Source organism: Symsagittifera roscoffensis, chromosome 3, assembly GCF_963678635.1.
Source record: "Symsagittifera roscoffensis chromosome 3, txSymRosc1.1, whole genome shotgun sequence".
Taxonomy (NCBI): domain Eukaryota; kingdom Metazoa; phylum Xenacoelomorpha; order Acoela; family Convolutidae; genus Symsagittifera; species Symsagittifera roscoffensis.
The window spans coordinates 82,532,514-82,552,749 of NC_087064.1; the positions used below are offsets into that span (position 1 = coordinate 82,532,514).

Consider the following 20,236-nt stretch of genomic DNA (forward strand, 5'->3'; position numbering starts at 1 on the left):
AGACGGTTCCCAAGACCGGGATTCTCGAATGAACACAACCTGCGAATTAGCACAGTACTCATCGCGTAAAGTCAAAAAGTTAACAAAAACTTTAGACTTGTTTTTAAGGTCATTATTTTTTTCGTAAACAAACTTGGCATAGCCAAATATAAAGGTAAGCTTTCAACAATCTGTCCTTTCTATAAATCCTACGATATTAGATTTATCGAATAAATAGCGAAAAAAGTCCAAAAAACGGTCAACAAATCAAAAATTTGACTTTTCGGGAATCAGCTTTTTGTGTGGAAAAATAGGGAGTAGCCGTTTATGCAGAATAGATTCTCGCAACCTGTAAATTCGATTGAACCCAAAATCTCAGAAATCGGAGAGCAGTTCTTGAAAAAAACTTTCAAAAAACAGTCAAAAAAAATAAAATTGACCTTTCCGAGGGTCATAACTTTTGGTGTCAGAAAAATTTGGTAGACGCATAAGCAAATCAGCTTCCCACAACTCGTTCTTGGGAATGAACCCAAAATCTCATGCATGGTACTGTAGCTTTCGACAAAATTCAACAAGTTTAAGAAACAGTCAAAACATCAAACACTCATTAACAATTAAAGGAGTAGGAATGTACGATAATTATGGGTATTAGCAAAGTCATTATTTTTTTTGCAAAAGAAGTGGAAACGAAGATTCAGCGCTGATTTCATTCATCAAAGCATTTCAATTTCGAACTAATTGTCAGGCATTTGTAGCAGTAACCGGAGGTTAAAGGTGAGTGATTTAACAACCCAAGCTTTATTTTCAATACAAACATCGCATTGCTACCAAATACTGTCTTAGTTACCCTTGCGATAAGCAACGGTTTCGCAACCGGGTTCTAGACTTCTTTTCCCGTAGATAAGTAAGTTCACAGAATGTTAAATTGTTAAATGCTTATTAATATCGGTTGTTCAATGTCCCCTGAGGTAATAGCATAGTCATAGTTTGAGATCAAATACATCGTTTGAGCTGCATACATCGTTTGAGATCAAATAGTTTGTTCTTGTAAAGTAAATTTTTCTGTGCCAAAATATTTCGGCGCTGGAGCTCGTTCAGTCTTGGTCTTGGTGTGTTATTTTCTCTTTGGCTGTATTTTATTTCCCTGATGATATATGATACTGATTGCACCACCTGCACATGAAACTTCAAAAACTAAACCTCAAAAAAGATTTAAAATTTGAAGTATTTACTTTCAGCTTCTTAAAACCGAGCAGCACAATCAGTATGAAAAACACAGAAATCCAAAACAAAATCAGGGAAAAATTAATAAATGAGTCAACTAAATCAATATAATATAATCCGGAACTATTTAAACCGATAAAAAAAATGACAAATTTAAGTAATTTGACTATGCAAAATTCCAGTAAAAAGAATTGGCTCCTGGCCAGAATTGAACTAAACTTTTGTCGTTCTAATCAGTGACATTATCTTTACACTCAACGGGCAAAGTGAGCAGGTGTAACTCAATATACGAAAAACAGTAAATTAAAGGTGTATCAGACGGAAAAAAATTTATGAAAAGGGGTATTAACAATACGAGGCCAAACTGTGCATTCCGCAACAAGGACGCTCCCTTTGTTCTTTCATTTCCTTTGATCGTTCCGACAAAATCTTAACATGTTTAAAGACCTGCCTCTGGAATCCAGGAACATACAGACTCAAAATTGTGCGCCTATCCAGTGCACAGTTTGCCTCGATATCAAAAAGCCGTAAAAGTTCCATCAAAATAGCACCGATATTTGCAAATTGGCTTGGAAAAAAAGAACAGTAGTTTGCAAATTACGGTGGCTAGTGTAAATATTGGATGAAAAGACTATTTTTAATTCAATTGGGAGTTGTAAACTTAATATTGAAAAGTAAATGCCCTCAACGGTAATCGGACCACAAGCCTCGAGCATCCAAACCGAATGCTTTACAAAGCTATGCTAATGACGTTAAGATAACAGAAGCACTAGCCACTGGCTAAGCGGAGAACACATGCTACTAAACTGCCAATACGATGCAGCATAAGTGTTCACCAAACTGAACACTATTTTCTGCCAGCTGCCTGAAAAAAATTACTCATATAACACCATGTTGGCATTCTGGCTTGTGTTAATTTACTCTACTCAGTAGCACTTGAACATAAGCCTGGCTCTCATCGACAAAATGTTTTCCAGATATAGGCTAAAATTGTTTTGCTCATTAGTTTTTTCATGAAAATGGAATTCGTAAAACTATTTGACAGTTTTGTCGGGAGAAGATTCAACTCTTCAGAAGATAAGCGTCCTCAGGTTACGAAATCTTTTTCAGCTCATTTGGCTGAGTTGCATCCATTTTACGGCCCTTTTTAATTTATCTGGGTGTCGTATAATCTGAAATTATTGACCTGAATCTACTCAATGATCAGTTTCCTAAACGGTGAAATTTGCAAATGGAAATAAAACTTTAAAAATCACCTATTGCAGTCTTGCGGAAAAAAAAGCAAATTTGCAACATTTATTTTGATCAAATTCTTGATTCGATCTGATTAAATTGAACTTAATTGAGTGATTTTTAATATTGAACATGCAAGTTCAACGGACATTTTTCGGTTGTAATTATTTCGATTGCGTTTCTTTATTTCGAAAAATGCCTATTAAGATATCTATATAAAGGATGATTGTATTCGCCTAGGATCATTACTTCACTTCAAATTCAAATGTAGCCCGCTGTTACTTGATTGTTGTGATAGTGGATTGTTTTTTTCCGTTCGTTTCTCTGATCTTATTTGTTTGGAGCGCTTGCTGATTCTTTTGCCTGCTGTTGGTTCAGTTATTGTGGTTCGAGGTGTTATTGGGTTCGATAGATTTGAGGATGCTGTTGACTTCCTCGGCAACAGTACTGAGACAGAACTCGAACTGGTCCTGCAACAAAAGAAATTTTATGATTTCGATCAAGCAATTTGGTCACAAAACGCATTCTGCACGATCAATCTTCTTTTGAACAGATTTACGAGTAAATTTCAAAAAGGTAAAACAGCCTTTTAAACCTTCATTTTCAACATGGTAACAACATTTCTTGACACATCATTCATATACACTGCAATATTCAACATCGTGAATCATTTGACGTTGCTTCAAAATTAAATTTTTGTCACTCGATGCGGATCTTGTTAATTATATCGCCACCACAGTAACTTAAAACCCTTGCGATAAGCAAGGGTATAGCAATCAGGTCCTATTGCAATCAGGTTTTATTCCCGTAAATGATTTTGCTCATTAGATCTCCAATTTAAGGATCTCCAGCTCTATCAAAGTTGCACTATTAACAGCTGAAATTCTGAGTCTACAGCTGAAAACTTCCACATATAACTTGGTTTTTGCAGACTTTATGGATTTCGTCCCAATTTATATCAGAATAATCGCTAATTTATGCACGCTAAGACTTAGTTAGAAAAAAATTTTCAAGGCGACTTTTTGCCATTAAATTTTCAGTTTTTTGCATGCATGGTTTTTTTTTGTTCTAAGAACGTGTTTAATAAGTTTTGAGACAATTTGGGCTATAATAAGGTCTGACCAATTTCATTTTAAAGCGATGAAACGTGAAGGCACAGCGTATTGTTGTAATGTATAAGAATTTGAAATTAATAAATTGCCAGAAAGTTTGTTTAGTTTCCAATTTAGACTGGACTGACTGTTATTCTACGAAGGTATTTGGCGAAAGACGCACGAGATTCAACAGTGAAAGTGTTTCTGGCTCAAATTATATAAAATAAATTTGATTTTTTTTTTTCATAAGCTTCTTTTTTATTGTAATATTTTTGTTGCGATCCAGCTCTCTTACCATTTCATAATAACTCTATATTTGATACACAGAGGCGAAGCTGTGCTTCGCAAGCACAAGCAAAAAAATGAAGTCACTTTAAAGGGTCAAAAAAGAAAAAACATGTAAAAACGGATAAGTTTTGCAAAATAAACCCTACACAATTTTGCCACGGAAGCTTCTAGAATCCAAAGACAAGCGGCAAAAGTGAGCTTCAAAATGCATTAGTTTTGCATGTAATAATTTGGAATGTAATGAACGAAAGTCAACCAAAATAACTTTTCATGAAATAAATTGGAAGCTATAAAACCAACTAGAGAGATGGTATTTTCAAGTTTTATAAAAAAAATTTATACCCAAGTTCTCTGAAAAATTTTGAGAAAATCCTAAAAACCGTCATATCTCGAGATCTACAAGATTTTGAGCAGACATATTCAGAGGCAAGATTTGCAACACCATGAAAGTACCCTCGCAGATTCCAATAACAGGATTGAGCTTTTCAAATTTTTGGAAGTTTTTAACATCTAATTTTTTTTTGGAAAATTTCGGAGAAAATCATAAAAAACGTCATATCTCGAAAACTACAAGGATTTGAGCAGTCATATTTAGAGGCAAAAATTGCAACTCCTGAGAGTAACCTGACAGAGCCTCACCACCGAGATGGGAATATCAAACTTTGTGAATTTTTTTATATCTAAGTTTTCTGAATTTTTTTTTCAAATCCGGAAAAAACGTCATATATCATATCTCAAAAACTACAAGGATTTGAGCAGCCATACTTAGAAGAAAGATTCGCAAACCCTGAGAGTACCCTCACAAAGTCCATCAACAGGACAGATCTTCAACGTATTGGAGTTTTTAAAATCTAAGTTTTTGAAATTTTTTTTGAAAAAATCATAAAAAAACGTCATATCTCGAAAACTATAAGGATTTGGTTATTCATATATGGAGGCCAGAATCGCAAAAGCCGGGAAAACTCTGACAACATCCAATTATTGGGTTGCTAATTACAAACTTGATGAAATAAAAACTGAATTTAAACAGGAAAATTGAAAAAACCTTAACCATTGCAATATACGATGTAGCTTAAACGTGAAAAAATTCGTTTGCTAAAGATGCAAAAAAATACGTTGAAAAAGCTTTTAAATATATAATAGAGAATAGACTTGACAGAAGAAATTTTTAAAAAAAATTAGGAGACGGGTAGACAGACATAATCAAATTAATTTAAAAAAGCAGGTATACAGACAGACAGACTTAATTACTGAAAAATTAACGACCTTGCCGAAAACTAAATGAAAAACTTTCTTAAGCATTGCAATATATGATATAGCTTAAACATGAAAAAAATTCTTTCGTTAAACATGCAAAATTATTATGCTTAAACATGGGAGATAGCTGTCACTAGCATTTAAATGTAGTATAGTTAGATTGTGTATTAATTAAGCATTTGAAAAAATTCACGAATTACCTTGAGTTGAAATATTTCTGATTTTTTAAATGATTATACTATTGTATGAACCAAATAGCTTTCTAAAATTCATTTTATGAATTAAAAACACATTATCTGTGTTAACTTATTAATAATTAAATGTCTCCTGCTGAAAATGCCACCAAAGTAGCTTTAATATTTGCAACTTAGGATTTAAAAAGTAGCCTAGTACAATCACAATACACTCCACTTGTGTAAAGATTGACGCATCGGCTTACCTCATACGTTTTTTTAATACTTTCTACAAAATCCTTTGTGACAATGGTTTGAAAACTTTTTAGTCTTTTGAAACTTCATTTTTCCATTTGTTTTTTCATTTTGATCTTAATTTATAGCAAGCAACTGATAATGCCTTTTGATACTCCCCAATAATCCCGAGGACAGGCAGTTTGTTTGGTTCCAAGAATTTTTGCGTTAAATTATTGGATCCGAATTTTTTGACCAAAACTTTAATTTTTTAATTATTTCTTTTAAGGTAATTGAGTTTTATAAGAATTGAATAAAAACTTTCTTGATTTTAAGGAGCAGATTTCCTCAACAGAATTCATTTTAATTACTTTTCCACCTTTTGCACGAGACTGATTCTTTTGAACTTAGGCATTCAATTTTGTATCGCAAGAGGTGTGAAGCTCCGCTTCGTCTCTGCTTAAAAAGTATCCACTCCAAAACAGGACCAATTCAACGACTAAGCATACGTAAATTTTGTACCTTCTGTAGGATTTCCTTTTGGGGGATACTAAACAAGATCTTGCGATTTTCACCTAATTCTCTCAATTTCTATATTTCTTATTTGTTTGAATATCAAAATATAAAATATCAAAAAATGAAGATCTCGTTCCATTGGAACCCAAATTCTGGCGTTGCCTGGAAGCGCACTGACCTTATTGGCGACAGCTCCACATCGCTGGTCTCTCAGGTGTTCGAGAGTGGCCGAGATGTCGATCTCCTTGGCGCCCCTGTAGATCTTGTTCAACACCAAGTCAATCAGCACATAGCACGCACTCTGGTCACACCCGCTGCCACACATAACTATGATGGGACTGTTTTTGCCCTTGTACGCCTTGCTCACCTTCCTACAACACAACACAAAACATGATGATGATGATGATGATCTTCTGGTTTATCACCCTCTTTTGCGACTCAGCCCTGAGGTATTACTTAATCCATTATCTTTTCACTGTTCAGCCCTCAACCGGGCAAAAAGACGAATGATGGTTATTGTCACTTTTTTATATGCGACCTTCAACCAGTTCAATTTAAAATCCAGCCATCTCTCATATACTACAATCCTCGGCCGGGTCAAGTTAAAATCCGAAACAACACGTTAAAAAAAGAAAAGCTGCCTCAAAATTTGTCTTTCATTCAAATTTGCTTTAATCTGGCTGACTCTATACAGTTATGCTAAATTATAGATCTATTCAGTGAAAAAAAAATGTTCTTGATGAAGCAAAGATCTCTAATTTAGACCTCAGATTAAAGGATTTTCTGATTTAAAAAAGCCTTTATGTCTTGTATAAAAACGTCTGGCTTTAACAATAATTCCAAGAAAACTTGGAAAGTCATTCTTCCATTTTACTCCGAGGATTTTCATGGTTTTTCAAAGGAGGTGAGGGGAAACTTGGAATCAATTTCCCAGCTGATGAAAATCAGCGTTGGTTATTTCTTTTAGGTAACTTAATCATGTTACACAGATACGCATGTTTAAGAAAGGTATATAAAATGTTCTGTACGAAAATCAGCGCTCTGAAAACAATTTTGTGTTGAAAATGCAGACAATGTAGACAATTCATGTAGTCTTTTCCATGAGACCGAAGACCAATCGACAAGCCGAATTCTGAACACGTTGAAGTTTTGCATCGTTTCATTTGGAAGTGCCGGTTAGCAAGATATTGCAATGGCGAAGTCTGGTAGAACTATGAGTCCTGTAGAACTGAGAAATATTTAAAAATATAGTAGAGTTTACGCAGCTGGTTGAAGCAAGATCAGGAGATCAGGTTACAAAATTTTCCAGGAAAAAAAACTGCGGAATTTAACCCCTAAATATTTTGAGAAACAAACTGGCAAAATGACTTTATTCTATTTGCAATATTATTCAACATGTAATTGAGTTGTTTACGTTTCATTATCAGAATTTTGGTTTTGTCTTTCATCTTCAACTTAATGTTCATCTTCAATTTTATCATTTCTCTACAAATATCTGGCTCAGTGTTCTTATCATTAGACAAAAACATCAGTGCGTAATGCGCGTAAGCCTGCTTGAAAATTTAAGATAGTTTAAGAATGTCACCGATTGTCGTCATGAACATCGTGAACATGCACCCAGAAAATAACCTTGAAGGACTTAAAACTTAGCTTCGGTTTACTTAGCATTAACAATTTCTTTCAATTGCAAATGGTTTCAAACGCAGCAGAGATCAACACTTAGAGCTATAACAAATTTAGTTGCACCCGGCTAATTTTAAACTTCACTGAAACTTCTAAGACATGTTTCAGTACAATGCAATGTTCAGTAAGCAGGTTAAATTTCGTTCATCAAATCGTTTTTTACGAGATAAGCTTTTAATTGCTTGGCTGCAGCTCTTTGATAAACTTCACTACAAATTCTTGTCTTAGCAATAAGTCTCTTATTTTTCAGGAGTTCTATCAACTGTTGGTTTCTTCAGGGTCGGTTTTATTATGGCTTTTTGAAGCTTTTGGGGAAATAACCATTTTGAAACTTTTTTTTCAGTGGTAAAAGATAGTCGTTCCAAACTTCTCGCAAAGATTTGATTTGTTGAGCGATTTAAGGAACCAGTACACACGTACTGTTTGACAAGGTTAGTTGTTTCTTCACATTGTTACTTCTCTGAAATTATTGAGCATGTTCATGATTTGACCGGGCACTTGAGTTCCAAAATTTTGGTTTCTGTTGAAATTGATTGTCTTATTTTGCTGATTTTGTTATTTTAAAAAAAATAAACTAAATAACCAGGATCACCATGTGGTTATGGATATTCGACATGATTTCTTGTTTCCAGAAATTTTTGTTCCGAGGCAAAATTTTTTCTTTTCAAGATGGTTTTTGGATTCTTCAACTGGTGTCTAAAGCTTCGTGGACTTCAGACGGATTTTTTTTTGTTCGAGTGAACGCCTGTAGATCTTGACAGAAAAAAAAGCCAAACGCTCAGTTTCGCTGTTCTAATAGTACAAGCTGGTTTATCGTGTTTTCTATAACAAAGATTAAGTGCTCAATCAGTATTTGGACATCTCTGATGTGCATATTGAAGTTGAGATTTGGGTCAACATAACATAACATTTCTTTCAAGGAACCTTTACCAGATTTTCTTTAGGCCTTAAGGAGTTTGTGAAGGATAAACTCGAATTAAACTTGAGTAACCTGTGATCAGGAAAAACAAAACCTTCCATATCAACTTTTTCTGTTAACTCTGAGTATTGATAACAATTAAATCTAGTACATAACCGGAGTGGTGAGTCGGTGCACTATTCGGCCACGATAATCTAAGTTCAGAACAGATTTTTAGGAGCTTGACACTTTGTGATTAATTGAAATCACCAATAACAATGAGGGCAGATTGCATGAAACTAGGTCAAAAATTCTTCATTCAGAAAATATCAAAAAAGCGGCACTGGCTGAAAGAAGTCTGTTTGTAAACCAACTTATGACAATTCACAAAACTAAGGCAGTAGGCTTTAAAGCTTTCATGATTCATGATTTTTAAGGGTGACATTCAATGGACTCTTGTATGTAAAAATGAGTCCTCCGACTGAGTTGTAGTTTGTGACATTTTTGGATTGATGAAATTCAAATCCAGACAATTATTGCTACATTTTCACCTCAGTATGAGCATAGCCATGGTTCCACACTTAAAACGAAAACGGGATAAAAAAAACTTGTTATGGCTGCAACTTCAGCAGTTTTTCGTCTTATAGATCTGGCAATTGTAAAAGGCACAGTGAACGGATCTGCGTTGTCAATCATTTTCTGTCTAGTCATTTTTAGCCTTTTCAACCAATCTATATCTTCTTGGTTAAGGAAGAAACGTCCGTGTATTATCAGGCCAGAAATCTTCCTTTTCAATTACACCGTTAGACTTGATCAAATACTAAATGGAAGCTTCTTGTTGAGCAGCCTGACCTTGTCACTACTCCCAAACTGATAATTTCAGCTCCATTAACTGAAGACCAGTCCTTTGTACCTTCATTGGTACACTCATTTGAAGTCCTTCCTATGTAAACACGTCTCCGGCGGAATTTCGCTATGCACCCGAGAAATTACTAATCGATTCTTTCGTTCCGATCTTGAGTTTCATTCTGCGTGGTTTTTAATCTGATCTACTAATGGGTGGTGATACATCTTCAGAGCCCAGATTTTGAATCTTTTGATACTGCTTGTGCTCTCTAGCCTATCACGACCCATGTTGCCAAGGTTCATCACGGGTTTGTTCGATATGCTGGTGTTTTCTGTTAGCGCAGCAATATTGTGGGACTTCATAATTTTAGCTTTAAATTCCATTTGAAGCAACTTCATTTGCTCAGATACTCCCTTAAAGTGATGCAGTTATCTCGTAAATCAGCTAAAGGTAAATCAGCTAATTACCTTTATCGACATGGTTCCACAGAAATCACATGACCTTGCTATGCTGCCACTTGCAGGACGATTCATTCTGATGAAACTGAGGCGAGTAACGTCACTGTTGCCTTTATGCACGTTCTGAGTCTGATCAACTGACAAAGAAAGAAAGAAAGAAAGAAAGAAAGAATTTATTTCTTCAGATATGATGCATACAAAAACATTTAACAATCAAACATGCGAACAAAATCTACAAAGCATCAATTAATCATCTGAAGAGGATAGACAAAGGTCAAAGATATGACCACTGGGTGTGTCTACCCTGAGTATAATAACAAACAAGAACTGAAGACCAGTATAAGTGAACTGAAGACAAGTATATGTAAATAAAATTAGAAGAGCCTAAATTTAAGTGTTACCTTTTGTGTTATGGTCTTGCAATTGTGCCTTTGTTATGTTCTTCAAAAAACCCTGGTATCTCGAAATTTCTAAAGTCTTAGAAGCTCATCATCTTTTCAGCCAGTATTCAGAGCCTCATATGAGGTTCTGACAGCATCCAGTGACAGACGTAATGAGAAAAAAAAATTTTCTCTCTCAAATCTGTCTAAGTACATGAGAAAATCAAAATTTTCATAAAAATGTCGATATCTCGAAAACTAGCAAGTTTTAGATGCTCATATTTTCGCATTAGAATCCGAAGCTAAAAAGGGTTTCTGATAGCACCCAATTCAAGGGTTGAATATTTAGCATTAAACAGAAACGCGAAATTATTTAAACACATTTTGTACTAATTCATAATTACCAAGAATATAGTTATCTCTAAACTTATGAACAAATAGAATTTCATCATTTCTTTCCATAAGGCCGAAGTTCTTCGGCAACAAGCTATTCTCACCCAAAATATTTAAGAGTCTTGAACCTCTGTATGTTAATGACTGTAATTTAGTTCTATTCTTGCAAAAAGGAGGACAAAAGGTAATAGAACTCGATTTTCTAGTATTGTATGCAAAGTTTTTCAGTGTAAACAACGAATTAAGATATTGATTTGGATTTCTATTATGAGCAGATCTCAAACAGAACTTGAGTAGATCATAAATATACAGTTCATGTACTGTTAATATTTTATTATCATAAAAAGTACTGGTAATGCTGTCATATTTTCTTTTGAAAAAAATCATTCTTATGATTTTTCTTTTGACAACACAAAGATCTTTCCTTTCAGTCCAGCTGCGTAGACTTTCAGTTGACATCCTTTATAATTTCAAAACTAGTAGCAGTCGGACACAAATTCGTTTCTCATAAATCAGTCTTCAACCAGGTCAAAAACGATGATAATACAGAAGTTAAGATAAGTGAATTGAAATTTGTAACTACTTTTCAACTCTCAAGCAGGCCATTTATAGACAAATGCAAAATCTGCACTCTTCGACAATCTGTATTGTCCTCAACTATACCTTTCCATTCGTCATTAACTTGCCATTTGTCAGATTTTCTGAAATCCTTCTAAGAGGCTGTTTGTTAACCGACTCACTATACAGTTTTCATAGCTCATTTTTGCTTTCAAAAATATAACACATTTCTGACTGTAAACTTGTCTTCGATAGTTTTATTCTTCGTTCTTTTTTATTTAATGAACCCAAAAGAAATCGTAGTTTCCATGAAAGGGTTCATTATAATTATTTTCACTGATTCCCAGCTCTCATGAATTACATCCAAACTCCAAATTGTATGGTCGCTTCAACTCTTAAATAAGTTTTTTTTTGCTTTTGAAGAAACCACGTATGGACGAACCTATATACGACGACTATTTATTTAATGACGTAGTAAAAAATGAACCAATTTTTGCGAACTTATTTCCTGAACCGATTTGAAAAGGAACTAGTATTAGGTCTGCTCACCGTCTGAATTCGAGAAGTGGTCTGGGTCCGGTGTCTGGACACTTTTGTGGCATCCATGCCAGATAGTGGAACAAAGTCACTGTCCTGGTCTGGCTGGTCAACCGGTTCTTCAGATACACACTTCGCACAAGGTACTCCTCACACCATACGTGCTCACTCACCAAATGTACCTGAAATGTAATTTTTAGGTCAAATTAATTGCTTTTACGACATCTCCCAAAGCTCTATTACGTCCCTGTTTTACCAGAAAGTTCTTCGCCGAAAACAAATTTCTGGGAAAGGTGCCAAAATGAACGTTGTTGAGAACTTTCTTGCCTCCAACAGAAGCTCCGTTAATTTTTCGGCGCGTGCTCCCTCAAAATTAGAATATATTGACGCCAAGTTCGTCTTAAGGAAATTTTAGGTATGTTGTTAACTTGTAGAAAATGGAGGGATCCTGTAAGAGGTCAGGGGGGCAGCCAACTCCCCCTAAATCTGTTACTGATTACACATTTATGACCCGACACAAACCCTTGCTTCAAGGGGCTTAGCCGCTCAGACTCATAATTTAAAAAAATAACAGTAGGAACAATAAGAATGACTGACTGACCTCGAAATTATGATAGATCGCGTTGCCCTCCGCGGGCCAGAACTGGGGCAGTCCGTCTGAGGTCACCGCACCCCCACCTCCCCCTGAGAGAGGGTGAAAGGGGCCAGCGAAGAGGACAGTGACAGTGCACCTCTGCTCCCACACCATCTGCCAGAAGTCTGCTACCGTGTTTTCCAGGGGCGCTTGAGCCAAAATGTAGGCTGCCCTCTCCGGATGCGTGTCCCTCTGTAAAACAAAAAAATTACTCAGTTGTGCATGAAAAACAAACTTTATCCGTACAACCAGTTTTAGATAAAATTGAAGCCTATTACAAACGCTTCAATTGTAAAACAGGCTAAACATAGCAAAACAGGCAAAACTCATAGCAAAAGAGACAGTTGGAAAAGTGTCTATGAATTCACAGAATTCAAGTTTAAACAAAAAGACGCCACCTTAAATCCCTATGAACTTGCTAATTTTCAGGAAAAATGTATGCCCATTAAGCTCTTTGAATTTCACTAACAATTTAATGTTGGACCATTTTGTTGATGAAATAACCCAATTTGAGAAAACTTGAACAATAGGTAAAATTTTTATTTTGCTGGGTAAAATGATAATTAAATTCGATTTTTGAAATTAGAAAACGATCACGTTTTTCGAGCCTTTTACTTTGCTGCTGTTCGATAGTGGAGTTTGAACAATTCCTTTTAACAATGGAAATGCAACGTCAAATGACGAAAAAAAAAACTGAGCGTGAACAAATTTGAAGACTTTCTCCTCAAAAAAGCCGCAAAAATCACGAAGACCTAAATTTTGAGTACTCACTACGTTCATTACTCTTAAAAACATGCAAAAACTTTTAAAAAATTACTGCAGAAATTTTTTGATTTTTTGAAGTTATTTATTCCCAAAATGGCGCTCAAGTATAACTAGGTTTTCACGGCTTAATTAAGGCATGTATAAGCTTTTCCTCCTATAGTAAGACTGCTCGTTCGAACCTGGATTAAAAATCAAAAGTTTTAAACCAATTTTTCTCGAATTTTTTTTCATGTCGTTCGAGTCACGACTGAAAGGGCTTTAATATAACCTATTATTGGACCCATTCCGATAAATTTTAGGCGTACCTTAAATTCTACGGAAACACACCCGAATACAAACATCCTCCCAATCTTCAATGTTCGGAACAAAAATGGATCATAGGGTTTTTTTTCCAGTGGGAAACATGCCAAACAAAATCCAAAATTGAGACAAAATCAATCACGTTTCGTTGCAACGTTTGTGTTTTCAATGTTTAACACCTTAAGTTGCCTTCCTTTTAGCAAATTATATTGAATTGTACTAAATTGTATTTCAGCCAGAAACTTTTTTTCCCAATAGACAGAAACTAACACCACCTAAGAAAGTGCCTTTTATTAAGTAATTCTATTAGGTAATTAATAAAAACCCAATACAATTAAATCTGATGGTCTACTTACGTTAAAAATCGTATAGTCTACTACATTTAATCTGATAATCTACTTTGCGCTACTCAAAATTTTGTTCGATATACATAAATTTGATCGTGGTCTTCGATGTAACGGGTCGTTGTGACAGAAAAGCAACCTATACGATAGTATCTTATTCTAAAATATACTATGCCAGTTTATCTCCATGGACATACAAAAGCACATACTATAAAAGACCACATCGAATGAAATATTACATGACAAAAACATGATAAAAAACATGACATGAATACCGAGGCTTGACGCTTAACTAGAGTCTCAATTCAGCTGGCTCACTTCATATGAGAGTTTTCAGTAAGTGTTTAAAGAGTCATAATTGAGTAACTTCTGATGAAACACAACGTACTCATATCATTACAATCGCAGCAATTTCAAAATTACAGATTTTATCTTCGGCGAAATTCAACGAGGCAACACGTTTACTTATCTTGGATGCACAGTAATTCACTTAAAACAGTGATCCCACTTCTACTACGAAATGGCGTTCTCATAAATTTCCCATGACATTTATAACTTGCGCCGAAATTGTTTTTTCAATCATCTACGAAATTAGCCACGGTTGAGTAGAAGCAAGGCAATGATTTGGCTAACTGACAGAAACCGCTCAAACTAAAGTCGATCCTGTAATTCACCGTTTTCGATAATTCACCGTTTAGGCCTCGCGTGCAGCGCTAACGAAAACCGTGCAAAAAAACTAAGCGTTATTTTATCGAATGACCGCTTTTTTATGAGTGGGAAAGATGAAAAGGAGAGATGCATTATTCTCGTGGACATGGAAAAATTATATGCTCTTCGCGCCCAAAAAACGTCAGATTTGTGACGAAACTTTCGAGATCTCTGCATCAATTTTTTAACAAATGTGCACAGTAAATAGCAAAAACTGGAGGTTTTCAGCTTCATATGCGTTAACATTAACCTCAAAAACAAAAAGAGTCCACTTACAACTGGTTCATTTAAGCACTGATTAACCTAAAACTCCGATTGATTTCGAACAGGCTACCTTAAAAGACTTTTTTTCCTTACTGAAAGCTGAAAATAAAGGATATTTCTTTCATTTATGCCTAAGTTTCTATCGCATACTTTCAGATTTAGGTCTCAAAATACCGAAGATAACCATGGTAAACTTGTATGAACTTAAGAATGACTCCTACTTTAAGTTTTGTTTCTGTCTCAAATGTCGAGTCCGCGTTTACTCTTGTTTTCGACGAAATTTGCGATATTTAAATGCGATACTAAATTTGTATTTGTCTCTTGCTCAAAAGATCAAACAACGAAATCTACCCTTTAACGAGAGGGTTCCCTCACCCCTCGATAAAGGTTACTTTTCGTTGTTTGATTTTTTGACCAAGAGAGGGTTCCCTCACCCCTCGATAAAGGGTAGTTTCCGTTGTTTGATTTTTTGACCAAGAGACATTTGCTTCAACCATAATGACAAATGAGCTTAGAGGGTCACCTTTTTTGCTTTGATAATTACAAAAATCGGCGAACTTTTATTGCTAATTGGGGTATATTATTTGCTTCGATTCCTCAAATGGGATATTTTATATTGCACGCTAAACTTTCTTCTGGGCTACCATGGCTGTTGCGCAATTAAGGAGAGTGTTATAATGGCATGGGATAGAGAAGTAAAAGATAAGAGGTCATTCAGAGGCGAAGCTTTTCTTCGCAAACACTAGAGGGAACACGACAAAAAACAGCTCTATAAAAAGCAATAGGAAAAAGTGAAAACGAGCATCGAATTAGTTAAAATTCGGCTGTTTCGGATTCGATCAGCGACCTAGAGATTATGAGGCTCACGCACGCTTAATACATCAAACACCATCCACAAATAAAGCAGAGAACAGATGCCATGAAATTTCCAATGCTAGAACGTGATTATAGCAAACTTGCCCTCAAATAAGTAAACACTTTCCAGGAATTTTTATTTGCGAGTTAGGTTCGAAAAGAACGTTCGTACTAATACACTGGCTGCTGGTTAGTGTAAAAGCCAAAATTCAGATATTCTAGCCATTGAAGTAGTCATTTATAGGTCATTCGCTACTAGGTACCACAGAAAACTAAGGCACCTAGCAAAAAGGAATGTATCCTATTTACAAAAGCAAGCTAGCGAGCATAGTGTTATATTACGAATCCACCTTTTTTCCTCCCCAGGTCGCGCACGAAAAGCTCTTATGGAACTTTAGTTACATAAGCATTGGAAATTTAATAGCGTCTGTTTCTCTGCTCTATATGTGCCTAGCTTCTGCCAATTGTCAAACAACTGTGGCACAGATGCGAAGACGTGCTACTCAGAACCTACAGGACGGCTGTTCAATTCCAGCACAGCAAAATTTATATCTGCAAGGCATATTTTACACACTTTTTCCCCTTTTTCACTAACTGTTTAGAACTAATTCTGATATTTTCTAGCTTGTGTTTGCAAAGTGCAGCTTCGATTCTGTGTTTATTCTTTTAGCATCCCAAATGAGTGGATAAGGTTTATTTCATGTGGATTTTGGATACTATTAAGACATTCACTTACAAGTTAAGTATAAAACTTACAATGGCAGATGCGTTGATGTAGTCTCCGTAAGCCAGTGCTGCATTTGGATTTAGGGTGATGCAGTTGCGGTCGAATGGTAGGGCGGTGGGGAATCTGTTCTTGTCCTGGTTGGCCATACAAGTGGCCTTCGCAAAGGAAACCTCCTCCGGCTCGTAAGCACACAGTGCCTCCCACTCCGCGTCCAGCTGACTCTTGTCGTGCAGGTGTGACTCCATATATGCCTGGGAAAAGACCGCGAGTTGCAAAACATTCTTAAATTGTGTAGAAACCTGTGCCAAAAAAATGGTAAAACTCTTATCGAATTCTAGAACAAATAACGGCAAGGAGTAGCTATTCAATTAGGATTTCAAAATATTATTGCAACTTCTGTAGGTTTTATTGATTTACTTAATTTTTGCAAACTTGAAAATTGTGCCCCTGTGTTGAAATCAAATGATTCCTTGACAAAGATTTCATGATTCATGAGCCCATGAACAAGAAATATATAATCAATAACAACATAGCCAACTGACAGTTGGAAAAGAGTAATGAACGCAAGAAAACAGAAAAAAAACTACTTGTTTTTTTTTCAAAATGTTCAGCTTTTGAATTTCAAAGAAAAAAATAGATGGTCTTAAAGCTCTTTGAATTTGTAGAAAAATTTATGATGGACACTTTTATGTTAAAATTAACCCAATTTGAGAAAGCTGGATCAATACGAAAAATTTTATTTCACTGGGATATCTGATAATTATTTTCCATTTTCGAAATTAGAAAACGATCACGTTTTTCGTGACCTTTACTCTTTTGCTGTTCGATAGTGGAGTTTGCCTTCCTTTCAACAAGGAAATGAACTGAACTTAAAAAGAAATCACAAGGCGAAAAATCAAAATTGCGAAGTCAAACCGCGAAAAATCAAATTTGTTGAGCGTGAACAAATTTTCGTATATAAAAAAAAATCAGCAAGACCTATTTAAGAGTACTCACTACGTTCTTTATTCTTAATAAACTTTCAAAACAATCTCAAAACAAGGTACAAACATTGATTAGCGAACTACAACTTACCAATACGATGTGTCCAGTAGTTATGTCCAGGTTTCCACCACAGGGTTCCTCGTTCCTACAACAAGAGCCAGAACTTAAAACCAATATACAAAAAAATAATTGTTAGTTGGTTTCATTCACATTCCATTTTCCTTTTTCCCCAAGAGCCATCCCATCTACACGTACAAATGCGATTCAAATCAAAAAATAAATCAACAAATCAAACTATTATCATCAAAAACAAAATACCAAATTTTTAAATTACTGTCGAAATTTAACAGATCCTAGTTAATTAAATCAAAATAGTTGATACATGTTGATATCAAACTTACATGTTGATACATTCGATGTAACAGGCACTGCAATCTGCTACGCACTCCCTGCGCAGCATTTTAAAATACGATATCAAAACCAATCAAGGAAGTTTCTACGAATTATTCTTGCCCATCAACGGCGAGCTTCATTTTAAAACAGTGAAACACGCCTTGTGTTTCCACAGTCAAGGAAATATGACGTATCCTGAATTAAATTTTAGTCTAATCTAGTGACAAAATTGATGATAAACTCATTTCATAGTAACGATATAAATGAAGTAAGCGCTAATTATTTCGCGAGTATTCTTCTTAAAATTCAGAACATTTGGTGCACTATCTGCAAATATCTGCGGAAAAAATTTCTACTAAACCAACATAAGCTTTAAGATAATTGCTTATCTATTGCAGACTGCTTTACGGAAAATTCTATGAATATTGAATTAAACAAGCCTACAAACGACATTCTGACATTTTTTAGCAACAGGAATAGAATAAAATTTTGGTCACAGGTTTGGTCAATTTCTTCATTCAGATATTATTAAGGAAGACCAAGGAGATGCAAGAATCAAAGAAAATCCCAGTACAAAATCCGAAAAGATGAGACAAGCGCTAAAGCAGTCCAAAATCGTCCATAGCGGTCAGGTCACATTATTGCTACGAATATTTTTCGGCCTATATCAAGAATTCGAACATGAAAAAAATAAAAACAGTCATTTAACAAATTGAAGTGAAAGAAACAAGACAACGTTTAAACTATGAGGAATGATTCATACCAGTTAACTATCTCTTGTGAAAAGGTAATGTGTCGTGATTTTTTGGAGTGAATAAATACTGACCATGAACTGACACTGGCCCTGTCGGACAATTCACTTGAGACACTCTCTCCTCTGTCCTTGGAGGATGTCTTCACCAGAGGCTGTCCCATGCCCTCCTCCCCTCCCGGTTGCTGAGTCACAGTTCCTCCCTTGTTCGCTTCACTCGAGTTCTTCTTGCTCACTGCTTTGTGTTCACGGCACAGTTCCTGCAAAAACGAACCATTAGTTTAGATGCGAAAAAATCCGAAATTAGACTTCCTTCAGAACAACAAAATATAGCCGACAGACAGGCAGAGTATCGATAAACAAGGAACTGAAAATAAAAGATTTACTTGTTCGGATAAATCGATTCACTTACGAAATTTCGAATTTAAGTCACTTAAAACAAAAAACTTTTGAGTTGCCGCGGAATACAGTTCAACAGATGCTGAGCTGAGCTTCGCACCGCTTGCGATACACATATGAATGACTATGATTAAAATCAAACTGAAAAAGAAAAAAAATATATAAAAAAATCGTTTTTGTCAATAAAAAATGAACAAAAGCCCAAAATATCCGGAAAGACAAAAATAAGCATAGACAATTTTTTCTATGTGCAAGAAAAACAGGTCTCAACTGGAATCGAACTCCCGGGATTTGTCGACTGAAGCCTGGGGGTTACAGCAACTTGGAACAAAGCTGAACCATAGAGCTACGGGAACTAAGCCGACCAAAAACAGACGGACGATAGTCCGAAAAAGCACAATAACTCTAGTTTGCAAAAAATGTCAGGCCGGATTCGAACCGCTGGCCTTTGCCGTCTCAAGCAGCTGCTTTACCTCTTCGCCAGCTGGGTGAATCAGACTTGATTTTACAATAACCAAGCGGTAACAAAGCCGAAAAAACCTGAGCAGAAAACACTTCATGCCAAAAAATTCAAGCTCCTCAGATCACAAAAAAGCGCATAAAACTTTTTTCGGTAACGACGCACTAAGAGGTCACAAAGTCGATATTAATGAAGCCGAAAACTATTTGGCCGATAAAAAAGACAAAAAAATGAAAAAAGTGAAATTTTAACAAATCGAGCAGGTAAAATTATAACTTATGTGAAAAGCAAATTTCGATTCCGCAAATTTTACAGCTGAAATAAACGGTTCTTAAATGTGGCAACTATGCCGACAAAACATAAGCTGACAAAAAATAGACCGACATTTTTTTGAACCGGAATATTTACCGTTTGAAAAATCTGGTCTTGGTCATATTCGAACCCAGGACCTTTGCCGCCCCAGGCATATTCGTTACCACCAGGCTAAGTGTGCAAGAGACTGGTGAGCAAATGTACAAGAGACACTACAAAATATGAATTCACTATGAACCAAGGTACCATCAGGAGTCCACTGAGTCCTGTGGACAAAGTTGTTTACGGGAAAACAAGTCTACAACCGGATTGAAATACCTTTGCTTATCAAAGCGTATTTTTAGAGCTTCAGAGATAAAATGATCGCCATCATAAAACTTTTTCAATTTGAAAATTCTTTTAGGATAAATTTTTTTGATAAAACAAGTCCGATTTGAGAAAACTGGGTCAATAGGTTTTTTTTGAATCCGCTGACAACTAAAAGTTAAAATCTAAGTTCCAAATTAAAATGATTCAGTACAAAAATTATTTTTAAAACAAGGTTTTACGAAATTTGAAGAAAAGATAAACCTTTTAAAACTAAGTCAC

At 35.4% G+C, this 20,236-nt stretch overlaps 1 protein-coding gene across 1 annotated transcript in view; it reads right to left on the reverse strand.

The window, feature by feature from the left end:
• Positions 1-2,485: 2,485 nt before the first annotated feature.
• The window catches only part of LOC134842190 (receptor-type tyrosine-protein phosphatase N2-like), a gene marked incomplete in the record, with an annotated part of 64,463 nt that continues 46,712 nt past the window's right edge, over positions 2,486-20,236 (reverse strand). The window contains 7 exon segments of the mRNA XM_063858411.1: positions 2,486-2,906; positions 6,177-6,369; positions 11,765-11,934; positions 12,354-12,578; positions 16,379-16,600; positions 17,424-17,478; positions 18,553-18,737. Coding sequence (XP_063714481.1) covers positions 2,811-2,906; positions 6,177-6,369; positions 11,765-11,934; positions 12,354-12,578; positions 16,379-16,600; positions 17,424-17,478; positions 18,553-18,737 — 1,146 coding nt within the window.